This window comes from Fusarium keratoplasticum, chromosome 11, assembly GCF_025433545.1.
Source record: "Fusarium keratoplasticum isolate Fu6.1 chromosome 11, whole genome shotgun sequence".
Lineage (NCBI taxonomy): Eukaryota > Fungi > Ascomycota > Sordariomycetes > Hypocreales > Nectriaceae > Fusarium > Fusarium keratoplasticum.
The window spans coordinates 796,982-820,371 of NC_070539.1; the positions used below are offsets into that span (position 1 = coordinate 796,982).

Genomic DNA, 23,390 nt, shown 5'->3' on the forward strand with positions numbered 1-23,390 from the left:
AGATCCAACGGACCGGGAAATCGCCCAGTACGGACGAAAGAATTGGCCGAAGGTTGCCGAACTGATCGTTGAGTGCTAAGGGATGAATTTCTTTTCAAGACGACAAGAACACCAAAATATAGGCGTAGAATTAGTATCACTGATAGGATGAAATACGGTCTTCTTCCGCCTGCTGTTCGAATGCGATAAGATGCAATGTAGAAGCATCATATAAAGCCCCCTTGATTTCTTCCATCTTACACATATTCACCCCCAGTTTCATCGTTCAAATACAAAAAATGTCCGAAGATCGTCCCAAGATATCAACAGCTCCTGAAGCCCACGAGACGCCAGTCGTGACCGGGCAACACTCGAGCAAGCGACAATGGAGACCTTACTTGGTCGATGTAGTCAGTATACGAACATTGCCTGATTGTCCAACATGTTCATCCGGACTTACAATAGATATAGATGTTGAACATTGGCCTTGGAAGCATGTCCTTTGGCTATTCTTCTGGTGTAATTGGTCCAACAATTGGTAAAGTATCATGGCCACCCCGTCCGACCCAAACTAACGCAAGTCGCAGCCCAACCGTCTTTCGTTGAATATTTCGATCTTGCCACCAGATCAGATTCCACCAGCCTCATCTCGTGCATGAATGTGAGATCCCTGATCCTCAGTGTTGGGGGCCGTACTGACATTAAGGTTCCAGTCGCTTTTTTTCGCTGGTGCGGCCATCTTCATATTGACGGTCCCAATTTTCGCAGACAGATGGGGCAGGCGAGCTGCCGTAGCAGTGGTAAGTATCGTGCAAAATTTCGTGGACGAAAAGCTTTCTGACTACTCTGTTCATTCAGTCAGCTGCAATTATTGTCATATCTGGGGCCGTAATGGCAGGATCTGTCAATGTTGGCCAATTTATAGTCTTCCGCTTTGTATCTGGGGCCGGGTAAGTCACCACCACCCTGCCACTGGAGGCCTCAACTGACACATGCTAGAACATATATGATGATCTCGGCAGTAACACTCTGGATGACGGAGATCGCGCCTCCTGCAGTCCGGGGAGTGTTTGTTTCCCTTGTAGGAGCCAGCTTACTGTTTGGTTACTCCGCCTCTGCCTGGGTAGGCTACGGCTTCTATCATTTGGACAGCCCCCACGCCTGGAGAGCCCCTTTCGGTGAGACAGATGCAGTCTGTAATATTGGCCTACGCTAATGATTAAACAGCTTTTCAAGGACTGCCTGCTCTCGTCTTACTTGCACTTCTTTACTGGCTACCAGAATCTCCCCGTTGGCTTATGCTAAAAGGCCGCTATGAGGAAGCCAGGAACAATCTTTTGAAACTCCACACTCCAGAAGAAGCGGGTGTCGAGTTCACCCAAATCCGCTTACAGGTTGAAGTCGACAAAAATCTCGAAGATTCGTATTGGGCAATGTTTGCAAACAGAAATTACAGGAAACGGACTCTGATCGGAATGGGGACCTTTGCCAGTATTCAGACGTCCGCCATCTTGGTGATCAATAGTGAGTTTTACAGAATTAATAGTGTATACGGGCATCTGCTAACCCCTAGTAACAGACTACGGCCCTATGGTCAGCGTCATCATCTTGGAAACCACCATGTCTGCTTGGCTAACATCGCTTTAGATTTATGGCACGCTTGGCTTCGACAACAAGACGCAACTCTTATATGCAGCAGCCTGGCTCACTCTCGGCTGGGGTGGTGGGTGCCTCGCTCTCCTTGTGGTCGATAAGATACCGCGGCCGAAATTCATCGGTTACGGTCTCCTCGGGTGCCAGGCATGCCTCATCATCGAGGCGGCATTGGTCGCTAACTTCGTGGGTACCAACAACATGACTGCTCTCAGGGCTGCAGTTGCGATCCTATTCATCTTCGTCTTCATTTACGAGTTTGCATTGGATAGCGCCCAATTTGTCTATCTGGGTGAATTATTCCCAACCCACATACGGGCCAAGGGGGTGTCACTGGGTTGCGGAACACTTGCATTGATGAATGTCATATGGTTGTCTGTTGCACCAACCGCTTTCAAGTAGGTCCTGCACTTCATTCGTACGACTGGTTCAAGCGCATGGCTAAACATCACAGTGATATTGGGTGGAAATTCTATTTGTGCTTTATTATTCCGGGATGCTTTTGTGCCTTTGGGATTCTGTACTTTTTCCCAGATACTCTCGGTCTGCCACTGGAGGAGATAGATGCGATTTTTACGGTACGTTCCTCTTGGATGGACTACCCTTTCAATGATCATTGGACCGCTAACAACCATAGGATAAGGAAACGATCCTTAGTATCCCGAATGGCGAGGTAGACATGGTCCATACAGGTGAACTCACTGATTTCAAAGAGGTCTAAACTCGCAGCACATATTAGGGAGGTGTCAAAGTGTTGGTTACGGAAACAGAATATTTAATTAAAACACGTCTCTTCTAACTTGTTAACCGGGTGTTATTATGCCTCGTGATTAAAGAGTTTTATTAAAATCTTTCTACCGAAGCCTCGTCACTCTACCTCCTCTCAACTTCTGGCTTACGTGCCCTGCTAATTGTTCTGGTCTGGCACTCGCGGCACCGCTGCAGCTCCGGCTGCGGCTGCCAATACCCTCGTACTCTTTTTACTGTCCCAGCCGCCTGGCTCTTTATAGACACGAAACGCTTCAGTCGCTCCAGCAAGTAAACTCGCGGCGGCAGCCCTCTGTATCCGACTTGGCGTTTGACTCTGGTTGGCTCTGCTTGAATGATCCTCTCTGTGGCCTGGCCTATCGTCTGCCTCTCGATCTTGACTTCGGTTTGTGTTTGATCGTGATGTGTGTTGTGTGTACGGACGATGCTTCTCAAACTCGGCGTCTGCTCGGCGTCTGGCTTCTTCATGTGCAGCCCTCGCTCTGGCACGTTTTCTCGCCAGATCATCCATGGAGTCATCTGGGTCATCCTCAACGGTTGCATGACGTGGATTCCTTCTCGGTTCTGGACCCGCATCCGAATACGATCTGGCCCTGTGTCCACTTGGAGGAGTTGGCGGTTCTCGCTCTGAATCATGAGCGGAATATCGCCTTCTTGTGATTTCTCGTTGAGAGTCAGATGGTTGACTGTCGATATAAGACCAGTGCTCGGATCTAGCTGAGCCGCCTAAGGATCCTTCGCTCTCGTATTCCACACTTATACCTCGTCGAATATGCTCCTCGGAGGCTCCTCGATGACGGCGCGTCTTCCGTCTTGACTGGCGTGGTGGTTCTAGGTTGGAGCCCTGATCTTCTCTAAGACGCTCATCCGAGTACCTCCTTGGTTGCTCTGGGCGTTCCACCCGCACAGTCTCGGACGTCTCCTTAATGTCATGCCAGCTCAAGTGAGTCCAGTCGTAGAGAAGATCATCAACAACTTCTGCCGCCATGGGCCTCTTTGAAGCCAGAACAATATCGGTGCCCTGTGAGTTGCGGAGAATGAGGGCGTTGCTGCCGTCGGGTCGGGGCCCAGCGTCTCCTTCATGAGCCTTTCTTTCGGCTGTCGGCGAGAAAACCATGTCGTAGACCCACAACGCAGTCTCATCGGGGGTTTTTTGGGATGAAAGATCCTCATTGTCGTCTGGAAAGTCTTGTTCAGGGCCTGATACACGAATAGTGGGTGTAGTCGGAGAGCCATCAATAAGCGGTGTCTGCGGCTCTTGCTGCCTCTGACTTTGGGATGTGTCGGTGGAAGACCCCTCGATTGCCTCCTGATCCGAGCTCTGAGTCAAATTGAGGAGCGACTCGTGAGCAGTCTTGACGAGGTTTTCAGCTTGTCTTCTCAACCTGCTCCTCGCATACTTCTCCGAATCATTGCCAGGGCGTCGCCTGCTGTGTTTTGTGACTTTCTTCTGCTGAATAGCCAGAAGAAGGGTCGTGCAGACGAGCTGAACAGTGCTCTTTTGCGTCTCGATCTTGTTGAGCAGATCTCTGACTTTACCCTTCCGAAATGTCCACTTGACCCTCTCAAATCCGGAGCCACCTCGAGGGATGAGCTCCCATACTTCAGCATGTACATATTCGATTTGTCTGATTGCTGAAGCGACGGATTTAAGGAGCCATCTTGTATGCATGTTTCGCCCATCGATGAGGACTTGCTTCAGTTGGTCCAAGATAATCGAGAGATCCTGGACTCCCCGCGCTATTGAGACGATGTCTTTGGGGGCATTCTGGTACGAGTCGATGGTGTCGAAGAGCACCTCTACAAGGGAGACACCCGCCGTGGCGATGCCTGCGACACCGGCAATGATTGACAACGGATCCATAATGATGGAAATGCACTGACAGGGAGTTTGCAAACGGGCCAAGTTAACAGGGCAATCAGGTGGAATTTATGGTGTCGCAAGGCAGCCTGATACCAAGAGGCAACCTGACTTGCATTGCATGTGGCGTCTCAGCTGAGCTAAGATGTCAAGGGAAACATATTGGAGGGCACCAGGTCTTGGTGGTATGGGTTGTCATTGTACAACTCGAGCCCGGAGTCATTCACTCCCAGTACAGCAAGCCATGGATTTCTGTGTAATAATGCGACGGAATTCATATCAATAATACTAGGGTCTAGTTCACTGATTCCCATCCATTAAGCACAGCAGATCTAAAGTGTTACTGGGGCTCGTAGGTTGACCAAGTTGAACAAGTACATGTTATGAGGGATGCCTTGGTGAGAGCCTTGAAGCGCTGAGCCTGTGCTCCCAACTGTCAGTCGCCATCTTTCTAGCCCAAAAACGCCTTAGCAGCCGCTGCAATCCAATGAGACGCCCCTGTGCCGACCTCCTTGGAGGTCACTGCCGCATTCTCCGAGAGCCTGGTTCCCTTTTCACAAATTCCATTGGTCAGTCCGCCTCACTTTCAACCCAAAGGACCATTGAGGGGCATCAACGCAGCGACGTCTGAGGGAAGAGACCAGAAGAATGACAAGAGGAAATAACACAGCGAAGAGGATCATCGTTGAGTGGCTCGCTTCACTTTGCGGCAAACGCGGACATGGCAGTTCAAATCTATATTCAGATAGATAAGATTCATGCATGCAGGATCCGACATGATGAAATGCAGTGCAATGAGGGACCAACACATCACTGATTCCTCTTGGCCCGCGGAATGAGGCCCCAGCATAAAAACATTCCAACCAGCAATGTCACCATAATCGGCTGCAGAACAGCAACTCCTGCTTTTGAGGCTATCGCGCCTGTCAAAAATGGAAAGACAGCTGACCCAGCCTGGCCCACAGTGGCCATGAAGTCTGCCAATAATTAATTGCTGGCTCGATCGTGGCGAGAGCTGAAACGCAACATACCTATAGCAGCAACATGCAACTCTCGAGGTAGTAAGTTTGTGAGAACTGATACCCCGACGGGGAAGAAGGGTGCAATAACAAAGCCAAGGAGACTGATGGCGACTGCATCGACGGCTACGTCAGGGACAAACCAAAACACCAACTGCAACCCGAGTCCGATGAAGATGTAGATAAACACCATGCGTCGGTCGCCAAGTTTATGCGTGATATCGGCAAGAAGAATATGCCCTATCATGATGCCTCCCCAGAAGCCAGACGCGACGTAGCCGGCGATACTGGGGGGACTGTGTCGCACTCCAATAAGGAACTCGATGACCCAGCCTGGACTTATTAGCATTCCCATGAAACATTTTGGCGTGCTTTAACTTACCACCGGCAGTAACTTCTGCTCCGACATAGAGGAAGAAGAAGAGACTAATTATCCACACTGATTTCTGCAAGAGAACGGCTTTCATCTGGTCGCTAGCGTCCTCGCCATCGGTACCCCCAAAGGACTTGAAGAGGCTATCTCTAAAGCTCCAAGACAACCATGCAATATTGGAAAGTGTCAGAACCAACATCATGAGGTAAAACAGATGCCAGTAAGGAGTCTTGGCAGCAAACGTCGTCGCTGCAATAGGACTAAGCAACGCACTCAGACCATGCACAGCATGCAACACGCCCAACCACTGGTGTTTCGCATGTGCGCAACATAGGTGTTCACCTGAGCGTCAAGGTACGCAACACCCAGACCTGTAAAGAAGAAGAATGATCCAGACACTAGAAATGGGGGCTTTCAGAAGGTGAGGGCATATGCGATGAGTTGGATCGAGGCGCCGATGGCAAGCGTGCCTCCCGTCCAGATAAGGCGGCTGAACCAGGTGTATGATCTATATACATGCTCAGGCCAACCAAATTCTCAAACGCTATCAAAGTCCCCCTGCCAAACTGAGTCAAACAGCTCAGCAAGCCATGGTTCCTCATACAAGCCCTGGAAGAGCTCATCTGAGAAGTTCAAACACTGGCCATCCATCGCACCACCCAAGCCTTCAGCAGCCTGTTCTTGTGGCACATTCTGCGGTAGTCTCGACTGCATCTCTGTCATGAACAACGTTTTGACAGCCCTGAGGAGACCAGCAGTCCTAAATAAGAGGCCCATGCGAGGACCCGGGTCGTCCACGATGCCCATAGCCATAGCAACTTCTCCGAGTACCTCATGGGAACGATCGAGAACACTCATTACATCTATCCTCTTTCTCACCTCTTCCATATCCCATCCCGGCTCCTTATGGATCGTCAGTTTGAAGAGTATTACCAGGCAGTGGAGGAATTGCGTGCAAAAGTCGACATTGATGCCAGCCAGGTCGCTTAGAGGCATATCAAACAAGAGTCCCAGCCATCTTTCGGTGCTGCCCAAAGCTGAATCCAGATTTTGAAGTCTCTGGAAGTTTTCCGGGATTGATTGACTGCTTGTCTTGGGTTCTCCAATGAGGTGTTTCTTGAGTGCCAGTTCCGCATAACACAGGTACAGCTGGATGATTCCTATCCCAAACTTAGTTCTCTACATTTTTCTCGGGGCAGCTTTGTGGAGATATTCAACTCACTCTCAGACTTGATGTTGGCAGGCAACGTATCTCTCACTTCACCAAGCTGCCTCAGCAGTGCCGTGATAAGAGTCGCAGATGGTGACTTCTGCGTGCCCTCCAAAAATGGCTGCACTGAAGCAAACGGTTCAGCCTGGTGGAAGATAAGCTGACACTTGATCTGAGCCACGAGTATGGCATCGAGATGCGACTCTCCTTGCTCGGAAAGAATTTGTAGACATTCTTGCATGTAAGCAGTCCAGCGCATAGGCTCCGTCTTGCGGAATGCGGTCCAAGTTCTGGGATCAAGACGTCAGACAGGGGCCAGTCAAAAAGGGTGGGCGTATACATACGATGAAGACAAGTGAAAAAGAGCAAGAATAGTTCGTCGCTCCTCTAGTGTTCGTTCCCTCCGTGCCTGTTGCTGCTCGGCAACAGATCGCCCGAATTTGCAGCGCTGGGTCCCATTTACGGGTGGTTTATGCAAGCCGAGTTCAAAGGCCAGTGACACGGCCATTTGAGTAAGCATTGTCATGAACGGCTTGTCCATTTTGAAGCCATGTGACCTAAAATATTGTAAGCGCAATACTCTGAGCTATTCAGCTGTTTCGCATACCATGACGCAAAGCAGATGAGTCCAATGAGCAAGTCGAGGTTGGCGAGATGCTCACAGACTATCCTTTTTGATATGATTCGCCAGATGGTCTCTTCCATGACAAATTGTTGCGAGATCTGCTTGGATGACAATGCCATAGTCACAAACCAAGTAAATGGTTTCTGCTGACGAAACTCTCGCGAACTGAGAGAGGGAGGGAGGTGAAACAGTGGTGAGTTGGGTAAGAAGGAGCGCCGAAAAGTGTTGAGCTGTTCCTCGGCAACACGATCTGTGAGGCCATGGATAGACATGTCACTCAGTATCAGAGAGGAAGGATCACTTGATTCGGGTTCCACGGGACGGAGGAGTTCGACCGTGGCATCGGCCGAATTTATCGCAACGTCCGGCTGGTATGACGATGCAGGCGATGCTGGAGTACTATACTCTGGCGGCGGATCGAAAGGGATTTGTCCGCTAGGCTCAACTGAAGGGAGATCGTTCGTCCCTGGAGTAGCTGTCGACCTGCTGGCGCCTTGTGACTGTATTAGAGAGACAAGATCGTCAAGTCTCCGCTCCAATCTAGCGTCGGCACTGGGTGCAGATCGTATCGCGTTGGTTCTGCTCTTTCGGACACCAGCGGCAGGCTCGCAGGAAATTTCAAGGCGGCAACATCTAAACCCAGTCAGACATGTCATCTTGTCACGCATATAAAATGCGTCTAAACGGGTCTCACCTCTCGCATCTCCCTCCATTTGAGCGATAAAAGCACTTGCACTTGGCACGGGAGCAGCCAACACAGGCTCTGCCATAAGGTGCCGGAATCCATGGCGTGGAATATGGAGGCGTACTCGGGGCCATTTCTGCTGTTCGACGTCCGAGGTTGATCAAATGCCAAGGTACTTTAACTGGACTGATTGAGGGTCTCAAGCAAGGCGGAAATGAAGTCCGCGGGGTTGGGGCGGGATCCACGCGTCACTGATGCCTCAGGCACCCAAGTGCCCGAACCCCGCGGGATTCAGGACGCCATGTTTCAATGTCGACGGATTTAACGACGGTATTCGAAGTTCAAGCAGGAAATGAGGTCATTGAAGATTGTGTATATGAGTGCTCTAACCATTCTATGATATACCTTCCTCCCTCCACTCTTTACATCCATCATCGCAGTCTCTCTCCCCAATATCATCTCAGCCAACTTAGCATTGACCCTCCTTGACGATACAAGATCCAACTCTCCCACAAAGTCCCAACTCTCCATAATGTCAGGTACTCTCAACATCTTGCGGCAAGCCTTCTTCGCCGGGTCCCCGAGGTTCATGCCAAAGGATCTCCCCGATCTCAAGGGCAAGGTTGGTGCACTCACGAACCCTGGCTACCCTATACCTCGACCAAGAAATCTGACAATTTGCTAGGTCATTGTCGTCACTGGCGCCAACACGGGAATTGGCAAAGAGATCACCCAGATTCTTTACTCCAAGAATGCGCGTGTTTACATGATGGCGCGTTCTGAAAGCAAGAACAAGGAAGCATGTGATGCCATTCAAGCTGCCGTCCCCAGGTCTGGTGGAGAACTGATCTGCCTCCCACTTGACCTTGCCGATCTCCCAAGCATCAACGCTTCTGCAGCTGAAATCCTGCGCCGAGAAAGCAAACTCCATGTCCTCTTCAACAATGCCGGTGTTGGTTTTACTGAACATGGTTCCAAGACCAAGCAGGGCTACGAACTTCAGCTTGGCGTCAACTGTCTTGGAACCTTGGCCTTCACGCAGCAACTGACCCCCACGCTAATCTCCACAGCGAGAGACTCGCCCGCTGGGACGGTTCGCGTGGTCTGGGCCTCGTCCACAGCTGCTATCGCCACTACCACCAAGCGCTACATGGAGAGAGTCAAGGACATCACCAAAGAAACTTCGGCAGAGCAGTACTACATCAGCAAGCTTGGTGACTACTTCTATGCCACCGAATATGCCTCACGACACAAGGGACACGGCATCATCTCAACCCCCCTCAATCCCGGAAACCTGGACTCGGAGTTTTGGCGCACGATGGGCCCTGCTTTTCACTGGTTCCTCCGCAAGACCGTCTTGTACCCTACAATCTACGGTGCATACACCAACATCTTTGCCGGCTTCTCCCCTGAAGTGACCTTGGAAAAGTCAGGAGCATTTGGTGAGTTTATCTGATAATGGCTTCGATTAAATATCGACCTGTCGCTGACTACTCAATAGTGGCTCCGTGGGGAAGGTTGTGGCATGCTACCAAGGACATGGTCGCTGGGTCCAAGACCCGGGCAGAGGGAGGCACTGGCATCGCCAAAGAATTCTGGGAATGGAGTGAGGCGCAGGTTAAGCAACATGCGAAGTGATCTTATCTGTGGTGGCAGCGTTGACGGCTGCCGCCGTTCCTGTTTCGCTTTTCCCTTGGGTTGTTTCAGTAGGTCTACGAAATTGTTAATGGCGAGGGAGGGGGATTATAATTGATAGAATGCGGGATAATATACGTCGTTGGTGCTTCTTAAATACCGAAGCTACAGGAATACTTACAATCGTGAGTCTCACGGCGATGCCGAAGCACTAGTGCTTCACATTTCATGGCGGATTCGAGCCCATGCCATCTGAAGCTTGCCCTACCCACGGATCAACGAGACTTCGCCACTAGACAGCCGTTCCTTAAACATGTGGCATTAAAGAATGGGCTGTGGACACTAAATTGGGAGATGGACTGATAAGGGGTCAAGTGATTGAAGTCATGAACGTCTTTTCAAGGAATCTTCCGTTGAAGACCGGAGCCACACGGATAAAGTTGCGTCCGCGCCTTCAGGGTCCAGGGGAAACAACCTGGGCAATTAAGACGTTTGTGTATCTAGAACAGAACAGGGCAGGAGACCGGCAGTTGGCTGAAGAGTACGAAAACCACCGGGGCAGGCATCATCCGTTGGGAAGAAACGCCATTCCGGTGGCATCTAGTTCCAGCCCAGGGTAGATAAACTAGCAGCTTTCGAGGCACGGTCTGGGCCTTTCGGCTGAATACCGGGGACGTTTACGAGATGCTGATCCCTTTCGCTTAGTGACGGATGTGTCACCTTTAACAGGTTGTTGTCCCTGAAGGTGATCTCTTGAAGCGGGGAAGGACAGGGACCAACATGTCGATCAATGATCACCATGGGCTCCAGTGATTTACGCGTTCCCAAACCCTGGGATATGGGCATTGACAAGAGAGGCCAATAACGGCCAAGCTGAGACAATCTTTCCCAACTAGGCAGGACGATGCTACGCGCTAGGCTGACTCGTCGAGATTACCGATCTCTTAGCTCGCAACCTTGATCCTATTCCGGTCAGCTAAAACGCTGCCGCACGGATGACGCATCCGGTACTGCCCTGACGATGGCTTCGTCACTAGCCCAGGAACCTGCCGTCTTACGCGAGTCAATTCATGTGCTCCTGCCAGGCATCAAGTGCCGGCAGTGGATAGTGACGATGCATCCAAGTCTAGTCCCTGAGACGGTCTGCGAGGTACGGCCGTCAGACTGGACGCCACCTTTGTTAGTGGCGTTTATCCTCATAATGCGGAAGCGCAAGGCTTGTCGGCATTGAGCACTAGACTTTGGCATGTGGCCCTAAAAGATATGGGGAATCTGCAGCTTGTGGGTAGCAGAGAAGAGCGATTTGTCGATCGGTGGACAACTTACCGAGATACTGAGTACTTCCACATGACGAACCCTGAAGATATAAGGTGTCTTGTGCATTCCTCCCCTTCGCTCGGCCCTCGTATCTCGTCATCTTTTCGTCTCTGATCTGTTTTCTGTTGCCCAAGATGGTGGATCTCGCCTCCATCTACTTTGGCCTCTTTGTGGGTGTCTTTGTCTTTACTATTGCCAAGGTCATCGGGCAGACTCGAAGTATCTGGAAGCGCACCCACAGTCTTCACAATACGTACCTGTACTTGATCTGGGCCGAGGCTTGGACCAACTTTATCTTTGCCATTGTTACCTTTTTGTTCTTGAACAATGTCATCAAAGGAAGGCAAGTGTAATTCGAGTATGCCATTGGGGGCCATAGCTAACTGTCATCTCCAGCCTCATCTTTTTCCTTTTTACAGTTGTACTATGGGCATTCCAGACACAACTCCTGCCCCAGATTATTGCCAATCGAGTCGCCTTGATCATGACCAACAAGCGCCGAGCGACGCACTTAAAATGGAGTCTCGTCGTCAGCATCGGTCTCATCAACATCGCCGTCTGCTATATCTGGACTGTCGCCCACCTGGAAGGTGCCACCCCAGCTCAGGTCCATCACAATATTATCTTTGAAAAGGTGGAAAAGATCTTCTTCCTTATCATTGACTTGGGACTCAACTTGTACTTTTTGTATCTGGTGCGCTATCGCTTGATTGAGGATGGCCTGGGCAAGTATTGGAGACTCTTCAACTTTAACGCTGGCATGGTGGGCATATCTACAACCATGGATATTCTCTTGCTTGGCTTCTTGAGTCTACCAAATCCCTACCTGTAAGTTCACCCTCTGTATCACTTGACTGATAGCCACTGACCTTTTATAGATATGTGCAATTCGCTCCTGTGGCATACATCATCAAGCTGTATATCGAGCTACTGATGGCCAGCCTCATCTCCAAGGTGGTTCGGAGCAGCGAAGCTGGCCGAGGCGAAGGCTGGTACTCGAACAGCAGAGAAAGGTCCAACCCGACCAACTACGGTCTCACGTCGCGTGCAATCATCACCAGCACCGCCACGGTTTCGAAACCTAGCAACACCATCATGAGCCGTTTAGGCAAAGAAGCTCCTCCGGCTCGCGAAGGCAGCCACAATGGATCAGAGATTCATCTGGCCACATTTCCAGAGCCGCATGGAATCACGAAAACTGTTGAGACGACGGTTGTGGTGGATGACGGTGACGACGGCCGGAGCGAGAGTACTTTCAAAGGCACCTATAAAGAAACGGTATGAGAGGGAGAGTTTATCTTTTTGAGTTGAGTTAATGTATTGTAATGAATCATGGTAAGCTTCTAGTACTGTAATAATACCATATGATGGAGAGGTCCTTGAGAGAGAATGCCTACCACTTACTCTCATTTGTTTCCCCCTCTGCCCATCTTTGTTTCTTTCCACAACACCACAATCAACTTCGTAACCATGTCAAGATCCTCCCTGTACTGACTTTGGAAAATATCTCGCCCAAAGCGATGCTGGATCTTGTCGGAATGCCACCGCTTTGTCTCCTTTGTCATGACTTGGAACAATTCCTCAGCGTGACCGTTAGAGGAATAAACGAAAGCCGTTCTCCGGAAGAATTGTCGCACACTTGATTCGCTAAAATCTCGTCGTAGTCCTGATTTTGTCGGCCATGGGATTTCACTGCCGCTGAGGTTGTCCGTCTCGTCGACGGATTTCCAACCATTCTCGTACCTCTTCCATGCATCTGACCAGTCGTTTTTCCTTTTCTGCTTCCTCCGCTCTTCTTTTTGTCGTGCACGTTCGGCTCGCTCCTTGGCTTCTCGTTCCTTTTTCTCTTGTTCTTCGCGTTTCCTGGCTTCTTCGTCCCTCTTCTTGGCCGCTGCACGTTCCTGAGCCTCTCGTATTCTCCTCTTGCTCCGATCAATCATGCGCTGCTGGTCTTCTAGGTGCTCTCTGAAACATTCAAAAACACTCAATACTGAAGGAGTGGGCCGAAAGGGGTAGATTGGTGATGTCGGCTGTTGCTGAGCCTGCTCCCGTCTTTGCAACTGTTCCTCTACCAGGGATAGGAATTGTTGCACTTCTTCCTGACTCCCACATGTTGAGTCGCCCATTTTTCTTCTGGTGCAAAACCGCCGGATGTTGAAAAATGGCGCCTGTGATATACCCAAGGGTTGCTCAAATCTGGAGACCTTGTCTGCTTGGCGTTTGTGGTAGTGGCACAATGTAGCGGTCGACTCATACAGCTCGGTGTGCTGAGATCGCTGAAACGAAGCTAGTTGACGAGGACAGGATGGTATTTATGCATTCTGGGGAGAAGGAAAGATGGCATCTTAGATGCGAGGTCTTGCTTTGTTTCTCTCTCTCTTCTTTTGTTGGGCATAATGACATCTTCAAAAAGAAACCAACAGCTACAAGAATAAGAAGCACCGTACCAACACATAACGGTATGAAACCTAATGCTGTAAAACACCGACATACACAAAGATTACATTGCTATTAAATAGGCTTCATAGATATCGCCGTAGAAGGTTATTAATGCTTAAGCCGACATTACGACGGATTCTCATCTTCACTGGAAGGAAAATCGCCATCATAATCAATGAAAACACAAAGCTGTTAAAGACAAGTCTGTTTCTGTTCTGCCAAGACGGGCTGGATATTTAGTAACCTGATTGTCTTGAGTTTGGGCAAAGTAGAGGCCGCGTGAACTGTAGGAGGATGTTCCTGGTAGAAGTGCATGACCCTCGCAGTAAGGCTGTTGACCGATTTGAGTTGCCCGCTGCCATAAACTCTATATAATTGCTCGCAGGCCGTTTATGAAAACTCGTGAATGGTGTTAGCAGAGTTCAACGGCTCAAAGATGACTCTCAGCCCTTCCAGTTCGGTCACTTCGTTGACGGATCTTACCTCGGTAGCAGCACAGCCCAAGCTCTTTCGATGTTATCTGGCATCCCCGAACCTAAAGAGCCGCTTTCCTGGGCAGCCAATCACCAGCAAACTCTAGTTGAAAGTAGAAAGTCTCTCTGAAATCAGGGTTTTGACAAACAGATAAGTCTATTACTTTATCATGCAATAACGCGTACTTGTAGGTCGCGCAGACAGAGTCTGGTGGTCACATCGGCCGTCCATATTGTTTGAGGGGTTAGTTCATCAAGCATTCCTTGTTACTATGAAACGCCGTAGTATTGTACAAATGAGGTGTGATTATGCCTCCGCGACTTAGAATGTGACTGGCAGGTCAACAACGCCCACATCTCCGCCCAGCGGAGTAAAGTTGATCTTTTCGAAAGGCACAGCAATCTTGAGATCAGGGAATTCCTTAAACAGGGTGGCTATATCTCCTTAATTAGCTCTACTACAAAGGTAAGAAACCTTAGAGTTATCACTTACCAAACACAGTGGTTAGCTCTGTCTTGGCAAGGTGCTCAGCAATGCATCGATGGGCACCGAATCCGTAGCCAAGAGGATCCTCAGCAGGCCACTTTCGGTTCATGTTGAACTCATCGGGGTTCTCAAAGATGTCTGCATCACGGTTGGCCGACTGATTCGAGGCAATGATGCCTTCGTTCGCCTTGATACGCTGGGCTGAGTTAACTTTGAGAGTTCTTAACCACATAGTTGTTGTCAGCCTACCTTGCCGCCAATTTCGAGGTCAACTTTGGCAGTTCGCTTGATAGCGAGAGCTGACGCCGTGTGATATCGGCACAGTTCTTCGACGAACTGGGGGGCCAGGGATGGGTTTGCCTTCAGCTGCGCCAGTTGCTCCGGATGTTGGAACAAGGTAACAACACCCTGATAATCGTTAGAAGCTGAACACTTATGCAATGCTGCAGAGCCAATCTTACCAACGCGATCATGTTGACCATGGTGGCATTGCCAGCAACGAGAAGTAAAAAGGCAATTTGCACTGCATCAGCCTTTTCAATGTTGCCAGGTTTCACCTGTTCCGTGCAAAGCTTGCTGATGAGGTCGTCCTTGGGCTCTTCGAGGCGCTTGTCGACCAAGCTGGCCAGGTAGTCGAGGAGCTCCCTGTTTATAAGTGAGTAAAAATCTCAAGATTGACCTAATGGGCACTTACTGGTTTGCTGCAGATGCTTCTCGGGCTGTAGAACTTCCGTTTGTTCGGATGGCATTCTGATTCGTAAGATACTCCAAATCGTTGAAAGGGACTCCAAGGATGGTGTAGATGATCTGAAGGTAAATCGTCAGCAACGTAATGGTGGTAATAAAGTGGAAACTCGTACGTATGACGGCACTGGGAGCGCAAACTCCTTCACCAAGTCAACTGGGCCTGTAGCACAACCTTTCTTCTTCATGGCAGCCAAGAGATCGTCGACTGTCTTCTGGATGTACGGTTGCAGCTTCTTGACATGTTCGGGAGTGAAAAGAGGCTCGACCATACCCCTGTACTAGATATCAGAGCTGAACTTCCCGGAACTGTCGCCGTGAATGACTTACCTCTGGTTCATGTGGTCTGGAGCATCCATATCAACAAAAGTTGGCTTAGCCTTGGCAGCTTGCTTGCCGCCGGCATTTAGCTCCGGGAAGCCAGGGCGTGTGCGGACCTGCAACGATCGTCAGCCAAATAGATTCATAAGGAGCTTCTTAGAGTCCTACCTTGGAGAGCCTTTCATCAGTCGCAACAAACGTGACATCCTTGTACTTAGTCACAAGCCACGCAAGACTGCCATCAAACAGCTTGACCTTGGACACTGGATCAGTAGCTCGCAGACGCGCAAACTCAGCCGGGGGCTCCATCCCAGAAGCCCGCTGGAACGGAAAACTTGGGGGTTCTGACGCCATTGAAGCAGCTGTCCTTATGAACTGCCGCGTGGGTGGACTGCGTAGAAGCAACTTGGTTGAGATGATCTTTGAAGGGACGGGCCGCATATTTATGGATGTGGATGCTGATGATCTACAGGGCAATGAGAGAAGTGATCATTCACTGCATCAGCCTCAGAAGTCTTATACTCAGCTCTCCGGAATATACGGGACATCATGAGATCATTGGATTTCAAAGCAGTGTACGATTTGTCCTCGGAGATGGCCCACTCTATTGACTTCTCGCAAGGTTGTACTGGCTCGGACGTACCACACTGCTAGCGCTGCTGCATAAAGGAGGAGTTGCAAATAGCAGTGTCTCTACTCGCAGACTATGTCTGCATCGAAATGTAAGTCAACGTCATTGTGATACACCTCAAGGTCCGCCTTCTTCGCGCCAGTGTCAACGACTGCCACTTAAGATCTCGATACGAGGGTCTAGACCAGCTCCAAGTCACTTGTATCGTCCCGAGCCGTCCGGATGCCCAACGGCGGAGACTAGAACGTTTTGTGTGTTAGTGTCAGCATCGCCTGATGAGTAAATAAATGGATCTCGTTGGTCCAAGCCCCCTGCGCGACGTTTGAGATGCCTCCGTGGAGATGGTTCAACTACCGCGGAGATGCTGAAATCTGCCGCTTAAATGCCCACCCCGGGGAAATGTTAAAATGATATGATGCCATGATCTGATGGAAAAAGCGTTCCACTTGGTCAGCATGCATTTGTTCAGCCCTTGAAGAAACCCGCGGAAGCTCCTGATCGCGGTGTCGGTCAAACGACCTGTGAGCTTGGCTCTCTACCGGAGATGCTCTCCCAGCCTGCATCCATGCCAATTCTCCTCTCGTAAGCCGAGATTACTGGATCTCATATAGGGGCGATTGGGCCACATACGTCGTCGGGCAAGCAATGATGTGGAATCAAAAATTCAACAACTAACAGAAATAGCAAGCACGAATCATCTTTCGAGGTCCACGCGTCAAAACCCTCATCTAGCCCGGTGCGAACCCCCATTCATTAGTCTAGGCTGCCCCGTAAAAAGTCTTGCCATTGCCGTGTTCATCATTCATTCCTCTTGTCATGCGCTTTCGCCCCTTTACTTGGTGCTGTGAGAGACGGAGACGTGCCTCGTCTCGATTCTACTCTCCTCATCTGTCGCAGCGCTCTTTCTCCTGCCGTCGAGGAAATGCAGGTGAGAGTGAGTGTCCACATGAGGCCCCTGATACTCAACGCCGTCGATCTTGACAGGGGCTTCCATACAGAGGTACATGTACCAGTAGTACGCGGCAACGAACAGACCGCCCCCGAGGATGTTTCCCAAGGTTGCAGGGATGATGCCTTGAAATGAATTGTCAGTTTTTGCCCTTTCAGCTCCCCACTGGAAAATGGAGTTTCTTACCCTTCCAGATGTACAGGCCAACATCCAGCCCGGGAGTGTGCAGCCAGATGCCCATTGGCATGTAGAACATGTTAGCGACAACGTGGTCAAGTCCCAAAGACACGAATGCAAAGATGGGCCACCACATTCCGATGACCTTTGAGCTCAAATCCTTTGCCTGAGTTCCGAGGAAGACGGCCAGACACACGAGCCAGTTGCAGCCTATGCCTCGCAGGAAGATCTGATGCAACTGCGGGGTTATTTGCTTCTTGGTTGTGAAAGAAATCACCTCTTCCTTGTAGGGAGAAGCATCGAAAACACCGCCATCTGTTCGACTCCGTCAACTTCAACTCCCACGTGGCCGAGATTGGCGAAATCTTACATCCCATGATAATGGCCATGACAAACAGCGAGCCTGCGAGGTTCCCGAAAAAGCAAAGGAACCAGTGGAGCAGCATCTTTCGGGCCGGAAGCCGGCCGTGGAGAACAGATGTCATTGTAAACTGGAAAACACGGTTAGCGGAAACTTGGGAGGCGCAGAGGTACCCAAACACACCATGGTGGTTGCGGTGAACAGGTCAGCTCCGGTGAGCACAACCATCACCAGGCCCAGGGGGAAGACTCCAGCCCCTATCAATTTGATGAGGCCAGGGGCATTCTCTTGATACCAAGGGGCTGTCATGGCAGTGAGGGAGACGGCACAGCCAAAGGAGAGGAGGCAGCCAGCAGAGACTGCGGAAAGGAAGACCTTGTCAGGCCGCATGTTTCCCTTCCTGACACCAATCCTGGAGATGAGTTCTATCGTCTCCGCGGGCGTGTACGCCGCCAGGTTGTTGATGTTTACCACAAGTGGGTTACTCATGGTGTAGATGAGTTTGGAAGTGAGATGTCGATATTTCAACTTCAACAAAAGCTTTTTGATACTCAATCGAGGTCAATTGGTTTGGATTTTTCATTTTTGTATTTCTCAAGAGAATCACCATCTCTTTAACTCTCCCAACTCATAGCCCGCAACAATAGCTTCGCAGTCCCAAGTCCGTCCCGAGGCCATCAAGGCCTGCGGGACATCGGGACGTCTCCTGACGACTGGTTTCTAATCAACGTGAGACTCTCAACAGTCGTATTGACATCGTGAGATTGCTTCAATGAGATTTCTGAATCTGGCCCGACTTGAGGCTTCAGGAGACCTATTCTCCTCCATCGTAGGGCTGTTTCTACCAGATAGTCTCACCACCATCGGAAGACCTCATGAATAGGAGGGTGCGTATGCCCTGCCTCTAGATGATCACTTGGACCTCGGTGACCCCATCAACGTCTTGGTTCAAATGTTTTTACCGGGCTAATGCCACAGGGGTCTAACCTACTCCGGCCAACGGTGAGGAGCCGTGGCCTTAGGGGTCCTGTCACACGGCGGACCACGCTGTCTGATTACCAAGCCCCTATGCTCCAGGCTTTAGGGCTCCTCTGCCATGGCGTCCTCGTGGTCTGATTTGGTTGTTATAAAGATATCATCCTGGCCCACTCAGCCCTGTTTACGCCCGAAATACAGCCTATCAACCGAATCAGGGATTCTAACTTGCTTCTTTCTTCACCGTTACACAATGACTCGCTTGGTGACTACATGCCGGAGCCTCGTTCCAGCAGCCAGTCAACTTTGTTCAATGGGAAGCAGAGCCGCTGTCTCCACTGCTCTCCGTGCAACCTTATCGAGACAGGCCAGGAGAGCTCCGGCTGTTGGGGTCAGATCCTTCACCTCAAAGCCGAGAGTCAATAATGGAGCCAATTATGCTCGCTTGGTTCCTGTCGTCGCGGCTTCTACTGGCCTTGCTCTCGGCTACTACCTCTACCAGCGTGGCTCTACCCCGGTCCGTATGGACTTGACACCGCCAAAATGCCACAATTGCGTAGACGAGAGCATCCCAAAGGAAGAGAAGGGGGGCGACTGCGGCTCAATGGAAGGCAGGGGTCTGGATTGTTGCTCCAAAGAGGTAAGTCAGATCCCCTCGTCGGGCTAGTTGTGATTCTTAGGCACAAGCTGATATCACTAAGGGCTCTATTGCTATGGTCCCTGCTATTGGTGGAGACCCCAACATACAAGTATTCGAACCTATCACCGAGAATGGTGTCCAGCTGGCAGATCTTCCCGTTGAAAATGCCGTTCTTACAACCGCTCCCAATGTTCCACCAGCCATCACAAGAGATCACCCTGCTCTTGTCAAAGTCCCACTTGTCACTACAACCAAACTTGCACAGCTCACAAGCCAGTACAAGTATGAGCAGTGGACTTTCAACGGCACAGTACCAGGACCCTTTATTCGGGCCAAAGTAGGCGATGTCGTGGAGCTCAGCCTTACAAACAAGGATCCGGCTGGCAATCCGCACAACATCGATTGCCACGCCTTCACAGGACCCGGAGGTGGCGCTGCTGTAACAACAGCTGAAGAGAACGAGACGAAGACTGCTCGCTTCAAGCTGCTCTACCCAGGACTCTACGTGTACCACTGCGCCGCAGCGCCAGTGCCCGTTCACATCGCCAATGGCATGTACGGGCTGATGTATGTGCAGCCAGAAGGCGAAGATCTTCCTCCCGTGGACAAAGAATACTACGTCATGCAAAGCGAGTTTTACCATGAGCCCCCAGAGGTCGACGATGATGGACGTCGTTCTGAGATTGTCGAATTTTCCTATCCCAACGGTCTGCGAGAAGAACCTCAAGTTGTCGCCTTCAACGGCAGTGAATCCGCTCTCACAAGAGACAAGCCCCTCAAGGCAAATGTTGGCGACAACGTCCGAATCTTCTTTGGCAACGCTGGCCCCAACTTGACGAGCTCATTCCACATTATCGGCTCCCACTTCAAGAACGTGTACCGAGACGGGGGTGTTCTCAACCCACCATCACAAGGCATCCAGACAGTCTCGGTTCCTTCCGGCGGCTCAACAATCGTGGACCTCAAGATGGCAGTTCCAGGGACCTACACCCTAGTAGACCATGCCATCTTTCGTCTGGACAAGGGAGCTGTTGGCTTCCTCAATGTGTCAGGGCCGCCAAACCCAGCCGTGTATCAGAGCCCTCAACCGCCCAGGCCATGTGTGGGATGTAAGTTGCATGCCTGATCAGGTCATCTCTCGTCTCCACTCGATATCTTGATTGTGTGGCCAAGACACAGGGGGGCTGAGCACTGCGCTTATCATTTCTCGCATCAAGGGGGGCTAAGATGGATAAATTGGGGTCTTCTTTCATTTATGGCTCGGAAAGACGCTTGTAATTATGGTCTGGGTGAGATTTCGTCTACTCAGGAGGATTTCGTTGGCCTTGGGATCCCGTGGTTCATGACGCATTCCGGAAAAGGGATTGATGCGGCTTTTGTGATTCCCATTGATGGCAGCTTTCTTGGCTTTGACACGTCTCGGAGGAGTTTTGTGACTTTTATGCGACGATTCATTATCTTGTCTGACTTCAAATTCATGAATCTGAAAATCTTTTATTTCACCTCTTCCGCCCAGTGTGGATTAAACCTCTCCGAAGGATGTATTGAGCACCAAGTGCTGTACCCAACCACCGGGTCAAAGTTTGCATCAGAAACAGCGGAGGGAAAGGACCGGGAAATGGAACCGGGCATGGATAAACCGTCACGGGGATGCTCACGTGTACGAGCATAATTCAACCGAGCAAGTGTCGACATCCCTGCCTGCACCTTGTTCACCTCGTGGCTCAACACGCTCTCTCATTCAACCTCATTGAACAAGCTAACCTAGACCACAGCACAACGGAGTGACTTTGTGTTTATAATACCTACCTAGTCGATAATGCCATCACTTTCAGCTTTGATAAGAGTGCATCTTCGCCTCGGCCATCCCCGTTCAAGTTATTATGTCTTACTTTACCGTCGCGGTGTCGATTAGGGATCCAATCACTTTTGCGGATCTCGCCGTCGGCCCGTCGCCCTGCGGATCTCGATCCACCTCCTGAGATAATCTCCAAGCCAACGCAGTTTTTAAACCATGGCTGGTTAGCTTGGATCTGAAGCTTGTCACATCGGATGAATTTATTGGACGTGCTTCACCTACAGCTTGGTGGCTGGCTCAAACATGGTTCGCTAGGGGAGGAACTTTGGTCTTGGCTGGTCCATCTCCAAGGGGGTTTTGCCGAGTATGACGTCTACGATGCAAAATATCCCCAAAGTTGTTATGACCAAAATCATCGTCCGTTGGCTTTTCAATTCCATTTTGCAATTTGACTCTTCAATCGCCAATATGAGCTTCAACCCCTATGCCTTTCCTCTTTCGCCGAAAGAATATGCGCCGAGACCGGTGCCCTTGCTTGAGGAATGGAGGCAGCTATGGAGCGTCTGGGATCTTGTGACGACCAAGATGATTCCTTCCGATGCTCTGATGGAGCAACCAATCCATTTGCGCAATCCACTACTCTTCTACCTAGGACATATCCCGACCTTGTGCGTTGGGCAAATCTGACCACTATATCTCATCGTAGGGCTAATGGTGATCTCCCAGTGAAGATATACATCTAACCAGAGCAACCAACAAAACACCAACCGAGCCAGCGTACTATCACAAAATCTTTGAGAGAGGCATTGATCCGGATGTTGATGATCCATCCAAATGCCATGACCACAGCGAACTACCCGATGCTTTCCCTCCATTGAGTGAGATCCTCGAGTATCGTGAGCGTGTAAAGTCTCGGATCAAGCATCTTTACGAAACCGGCCAAGCACACTCAGACCGTTGCGTTGGTCGGGCTCTTTGGATTGGCTTTGAACATGAGGGTAGGTTTGCTGCAGATATTTGAAGATTTGATCTGACAGCAGCTGCACAGGACTTCACGCTGAAACCTTTCTTTTCATGACCATCCAGAGTCCCAACATCCTACCGCCTCCGGGAATCCAAAAACCTGACTTTGCGAAGATTGCCAAAGAGGCAGCGTCGCGGCGCCTTGATAATCAATGGTTCACGATACCAAGCCAAACATGCACCATCGGTTTCCGTGATCCAGAAAGTGACCAAGGACCAGACCGATTCTTTGCGTGGGATAACGAGCGCGAACCGTACGACGTCCACGTCCCTGATTTTCAATCGCAAGTTCGACCAGTGAGCAATGGCGAGTACGCAGCGTACTTGATCGACGCCAAACAGGTACAGATCCCGGCAACTTGGAGTAACATTGGCGACTATCACAACCAAACGGATTTCTACCCCTTTATCTCCCGTCTCGCCGTCAAAACGGTCTGGGGGCCAGTTCCTTTGACTCAAGCCCTCGACTGGCCCGTGATGGCCTCATTTGATGAGGTAGAGCGATACGTAAGCTGGGCGGGAGCTCGGATTCCTACTCTACACGAACTTCGGAGCGTGCATGAATTTGTCGAGCGCCAACGCAATGCCCCGGACAGCAAAGTGAACAAAGGCCTTCATACAGACCCTTATGCAATCTTTACCGATCTCGCGGGTACAAACTCTGGCTTTCGGAACTTTCATCCGCTTCCGATCACACATAATGACAGCGTCTGCGGGCTGGGTGATACGGGTGGTGCGGCGGAGTGGACGAGTGACTTCTTTGCCCCACAGGCCAATTTCAAGCCGATGGATATCTATCCGGGATATAGTGGTGAGTTTATTGATCTGAGATGACTCTTAAGAACAGCTTCTTGGGCGGCTACTGACAAGTCTACCAGCCGACTTCATGGATGGGAAGCATATGGCCGTTGTAGGGGGGAGCTGGGCTTTGCACCCTCGTATCGCGGGGCGAAAGAGCTTGTGAGTATCTCGGCCAGTTCGAATGTTACTGACACTAACGTAATCAAGTCTGAACTGGTGGCAAAAGAAGTATCTTTGGCCATGGGTAACATTCCGCCTTGTGAGAGATGTTAAATAGCTAGACAGAGAATTGTCAGCCGAGGCTATGCAGTACCAATACCGCGTTTGAGGGAGTAACTGAGCCGGGGCTGCCAAAAAATCGTTGAAAGTTACTACCGAGAAGTGAATATGAGGTTCGATATGAAGCTGAACTGTATCAGTGCCGTGACGTCCAAGTGAAGTTTTTC

General features: G+C 50.4%; 9 protein-coding genes across 9 annotated transcripts; 5 read left to right on the top strand and 4 right to left on the bottom strand.

The window, feature by feature from the left end:
- Positions 1-278: 278 nt before the first annotated feature.
- NCS57_01306400 (MFS domain-containing protein) lies at positions 279-2,353 on the top strand (the record flags this gene model as incomplete). Its single annotated transcript, XM_053062714.1, has 11 exons — positions 279-389; positions 451-517; positions 567-640; positions 693-779; positions 838-929; positions 979-1,157; positions 1,207-1,503; positions 1,559-1,572; positions 1,627-2,030; positions 2,087-2,210; positions 2,270-2,353. The coding sequence occupies 11 exons, from the start codon at positions 279-281 to the stop codon at positions 2,351-2,353; spliced, it is 1,533 nt and encodes a 510-aa protein (XP_052907609.1).
- A 186-nt stretch (positions 2,354-2,539) lies between these two features.
- NCS57_01306500 (Helo-like-N domain-containing protein) lies at positions 2,540-4,264 on the bottom strand (the record flags this gene model as incomplete). The annotated part of the gene is made up of 1 exon (XM_053062715.1): positions 2,540-4,264. One exon carries the CDS (start codon positions 4,262-4,264, stop codon positions 2,540-2,542), a length of 1,725 nt encoding a protein of 574 aa, XP_052907610.1.
- Positions 4,265-5,248: 984 nt separating this feature from the next.
- NCS57_01306600 (MFS domain-containing protein) lies at positions 5,249-8,307 on the bottom strand (the record flags this gene model as incomplete). Its single annotated transcript, XM_053062716.1, has 8 exons — positions 5,249-5,613; positions 5,663-5,802; positions 5,851-5,913; positions 6,258-6,813; positions 6,876-7,153; positions 7,208-7,420; positions 7,471-8,121; positions 8,183-8,307. 8 exons carry the CDS (start codon positions 8,305-8,307, stop codon positions 5,249-5,251), a joined length of 2,391 nt encoding a protein of 796 aa, XP_052907611.1.
- A 398-nt stretch (positions 8,308-8,705) lies between these two features.
- On the top strand, positions 8,706-9,811 carry NCS57_01306700 (uncharacterized protein; the record flags this gene model as incomplete). The annotated part of the gene is made up of 3 exons (XM_053062717.1): positions 8,706-8,795; positions 8,859-9,615; positions 9,675-9,811. The coding sequence occupies 3 exons, from the start codon at positions 8,706-8,708 to the stop codon at positions 9,809-9,811; spliced, it is 984 nt and encodes a 327-aa protein (XP_052907612.1).
- Positions 9,812-11,259: 1,448 nt separating this feature from the next.
- NCS57_01306800 (uncharacterized protein) lies at positions 11,260-12,409 on the top strand (the record flags this gene model as incomplete). The annotated part of the gene is made up of 3 exons (XM_053062718.1): positions 11,260-11,474; positions 11,522-11,953; positions 12,004-12,409. The coding sequence occupies 3 exons, from the start codon at positions 11,260-11,262 to the stop codon at positions 12,407-12,409; spliced, it is 1,053 nt and encodes a 350-aa protein (XP_052907613.1).
- A 1,950-nt stretch (positions 12,410-14,359) lies between these two features.
- Positions 14,360-16,051, bottom strand: NCS57_01306900 (Cytochrome P450 55A2; the record flags this gene model as incomplete). The annotated part of the gene is made up of 8 exons (XM_053062719.1): positions 15,758-16,051; positions 15,599-15,705; positions 15,385-15,544; positions 15,219-15,331; positions 14,986-15,169; positions 14,774-14,932; positions 14,531-14,720; positions 14,360-14,472 (listed from the first exon to the last, which is right to left on the bottom strand). The coding sequence occupies exons 1-8, from the start codon at positions 16,028-16,030 to the stop codon at positions 14,360-14,362; spliced, it is 1,299 nt and encodes a 432-aa protein (XP_052907614.1). The 5' UTR covers positions 16,031-16,051.
- A 1,001-nt stretch (positions 16,052-17,052) lies between these two features.
- On the bottom strand, positions 17,053-18,196 carry NCS57_01307000 (uncharacterized protein; the record flags this gene model as incomplete). Its single annotated transcript, XM_053062720.1, has 4 exons — positions 17,053-17,294; positions 17,356-17,661; positions 17,717-17,837; positions 17,891-18,196. 4 exons carry the CDS (start codon positions 18,194-18,196, stop codon positions 17,053-17,055), a joined length of 975 nt encoding a protein of 324 aa, XP_052907615.1.
- A 799-nt stretch (positions 18,197-18,995) lies between these two features.
- Positions 18,996-20,448, top strand: NCS57_01307100 (Copper-containing nitrite reductase; the record flags this gene model as incomplete). Its single annotated transcript, XM_053062721.1, has 2 exons — positions 18,996-19,322; positions 19,384-20,448. The coding sequence occupies 2 exons, from the start codon at positions 18,996-18,998 to the stop codon at positions 20,446-20,448; spliced, it is 1,392 nt and encodes a 463-aa protein (XP_052907616.1).
- A 1,140-nt stretch (positions 20,449-21,588) lies between these two features.
- NCS57_01307200 (uncharacterized protein) lies at positions 21,589-23,221 on the top strand (the record flags this gene model as incomplete). The annotated part of the gene is made up of 5 exons (XM_053062722.1): positions 21,589-21,788; positions 21,847-22,118; positions 22,169-22,954; positions 23,022-23,103; positions 23,152-23,221. 5 exons carry the CDS (start codon positions 21,589-21,591, stop codon positions 23,219-23,221), a joined length of 1,410 nt encoding a protein of 469 aa, XP_052907617.1.
- Positions 23,222-23,390: the final 169 nt, after the last annotated feature.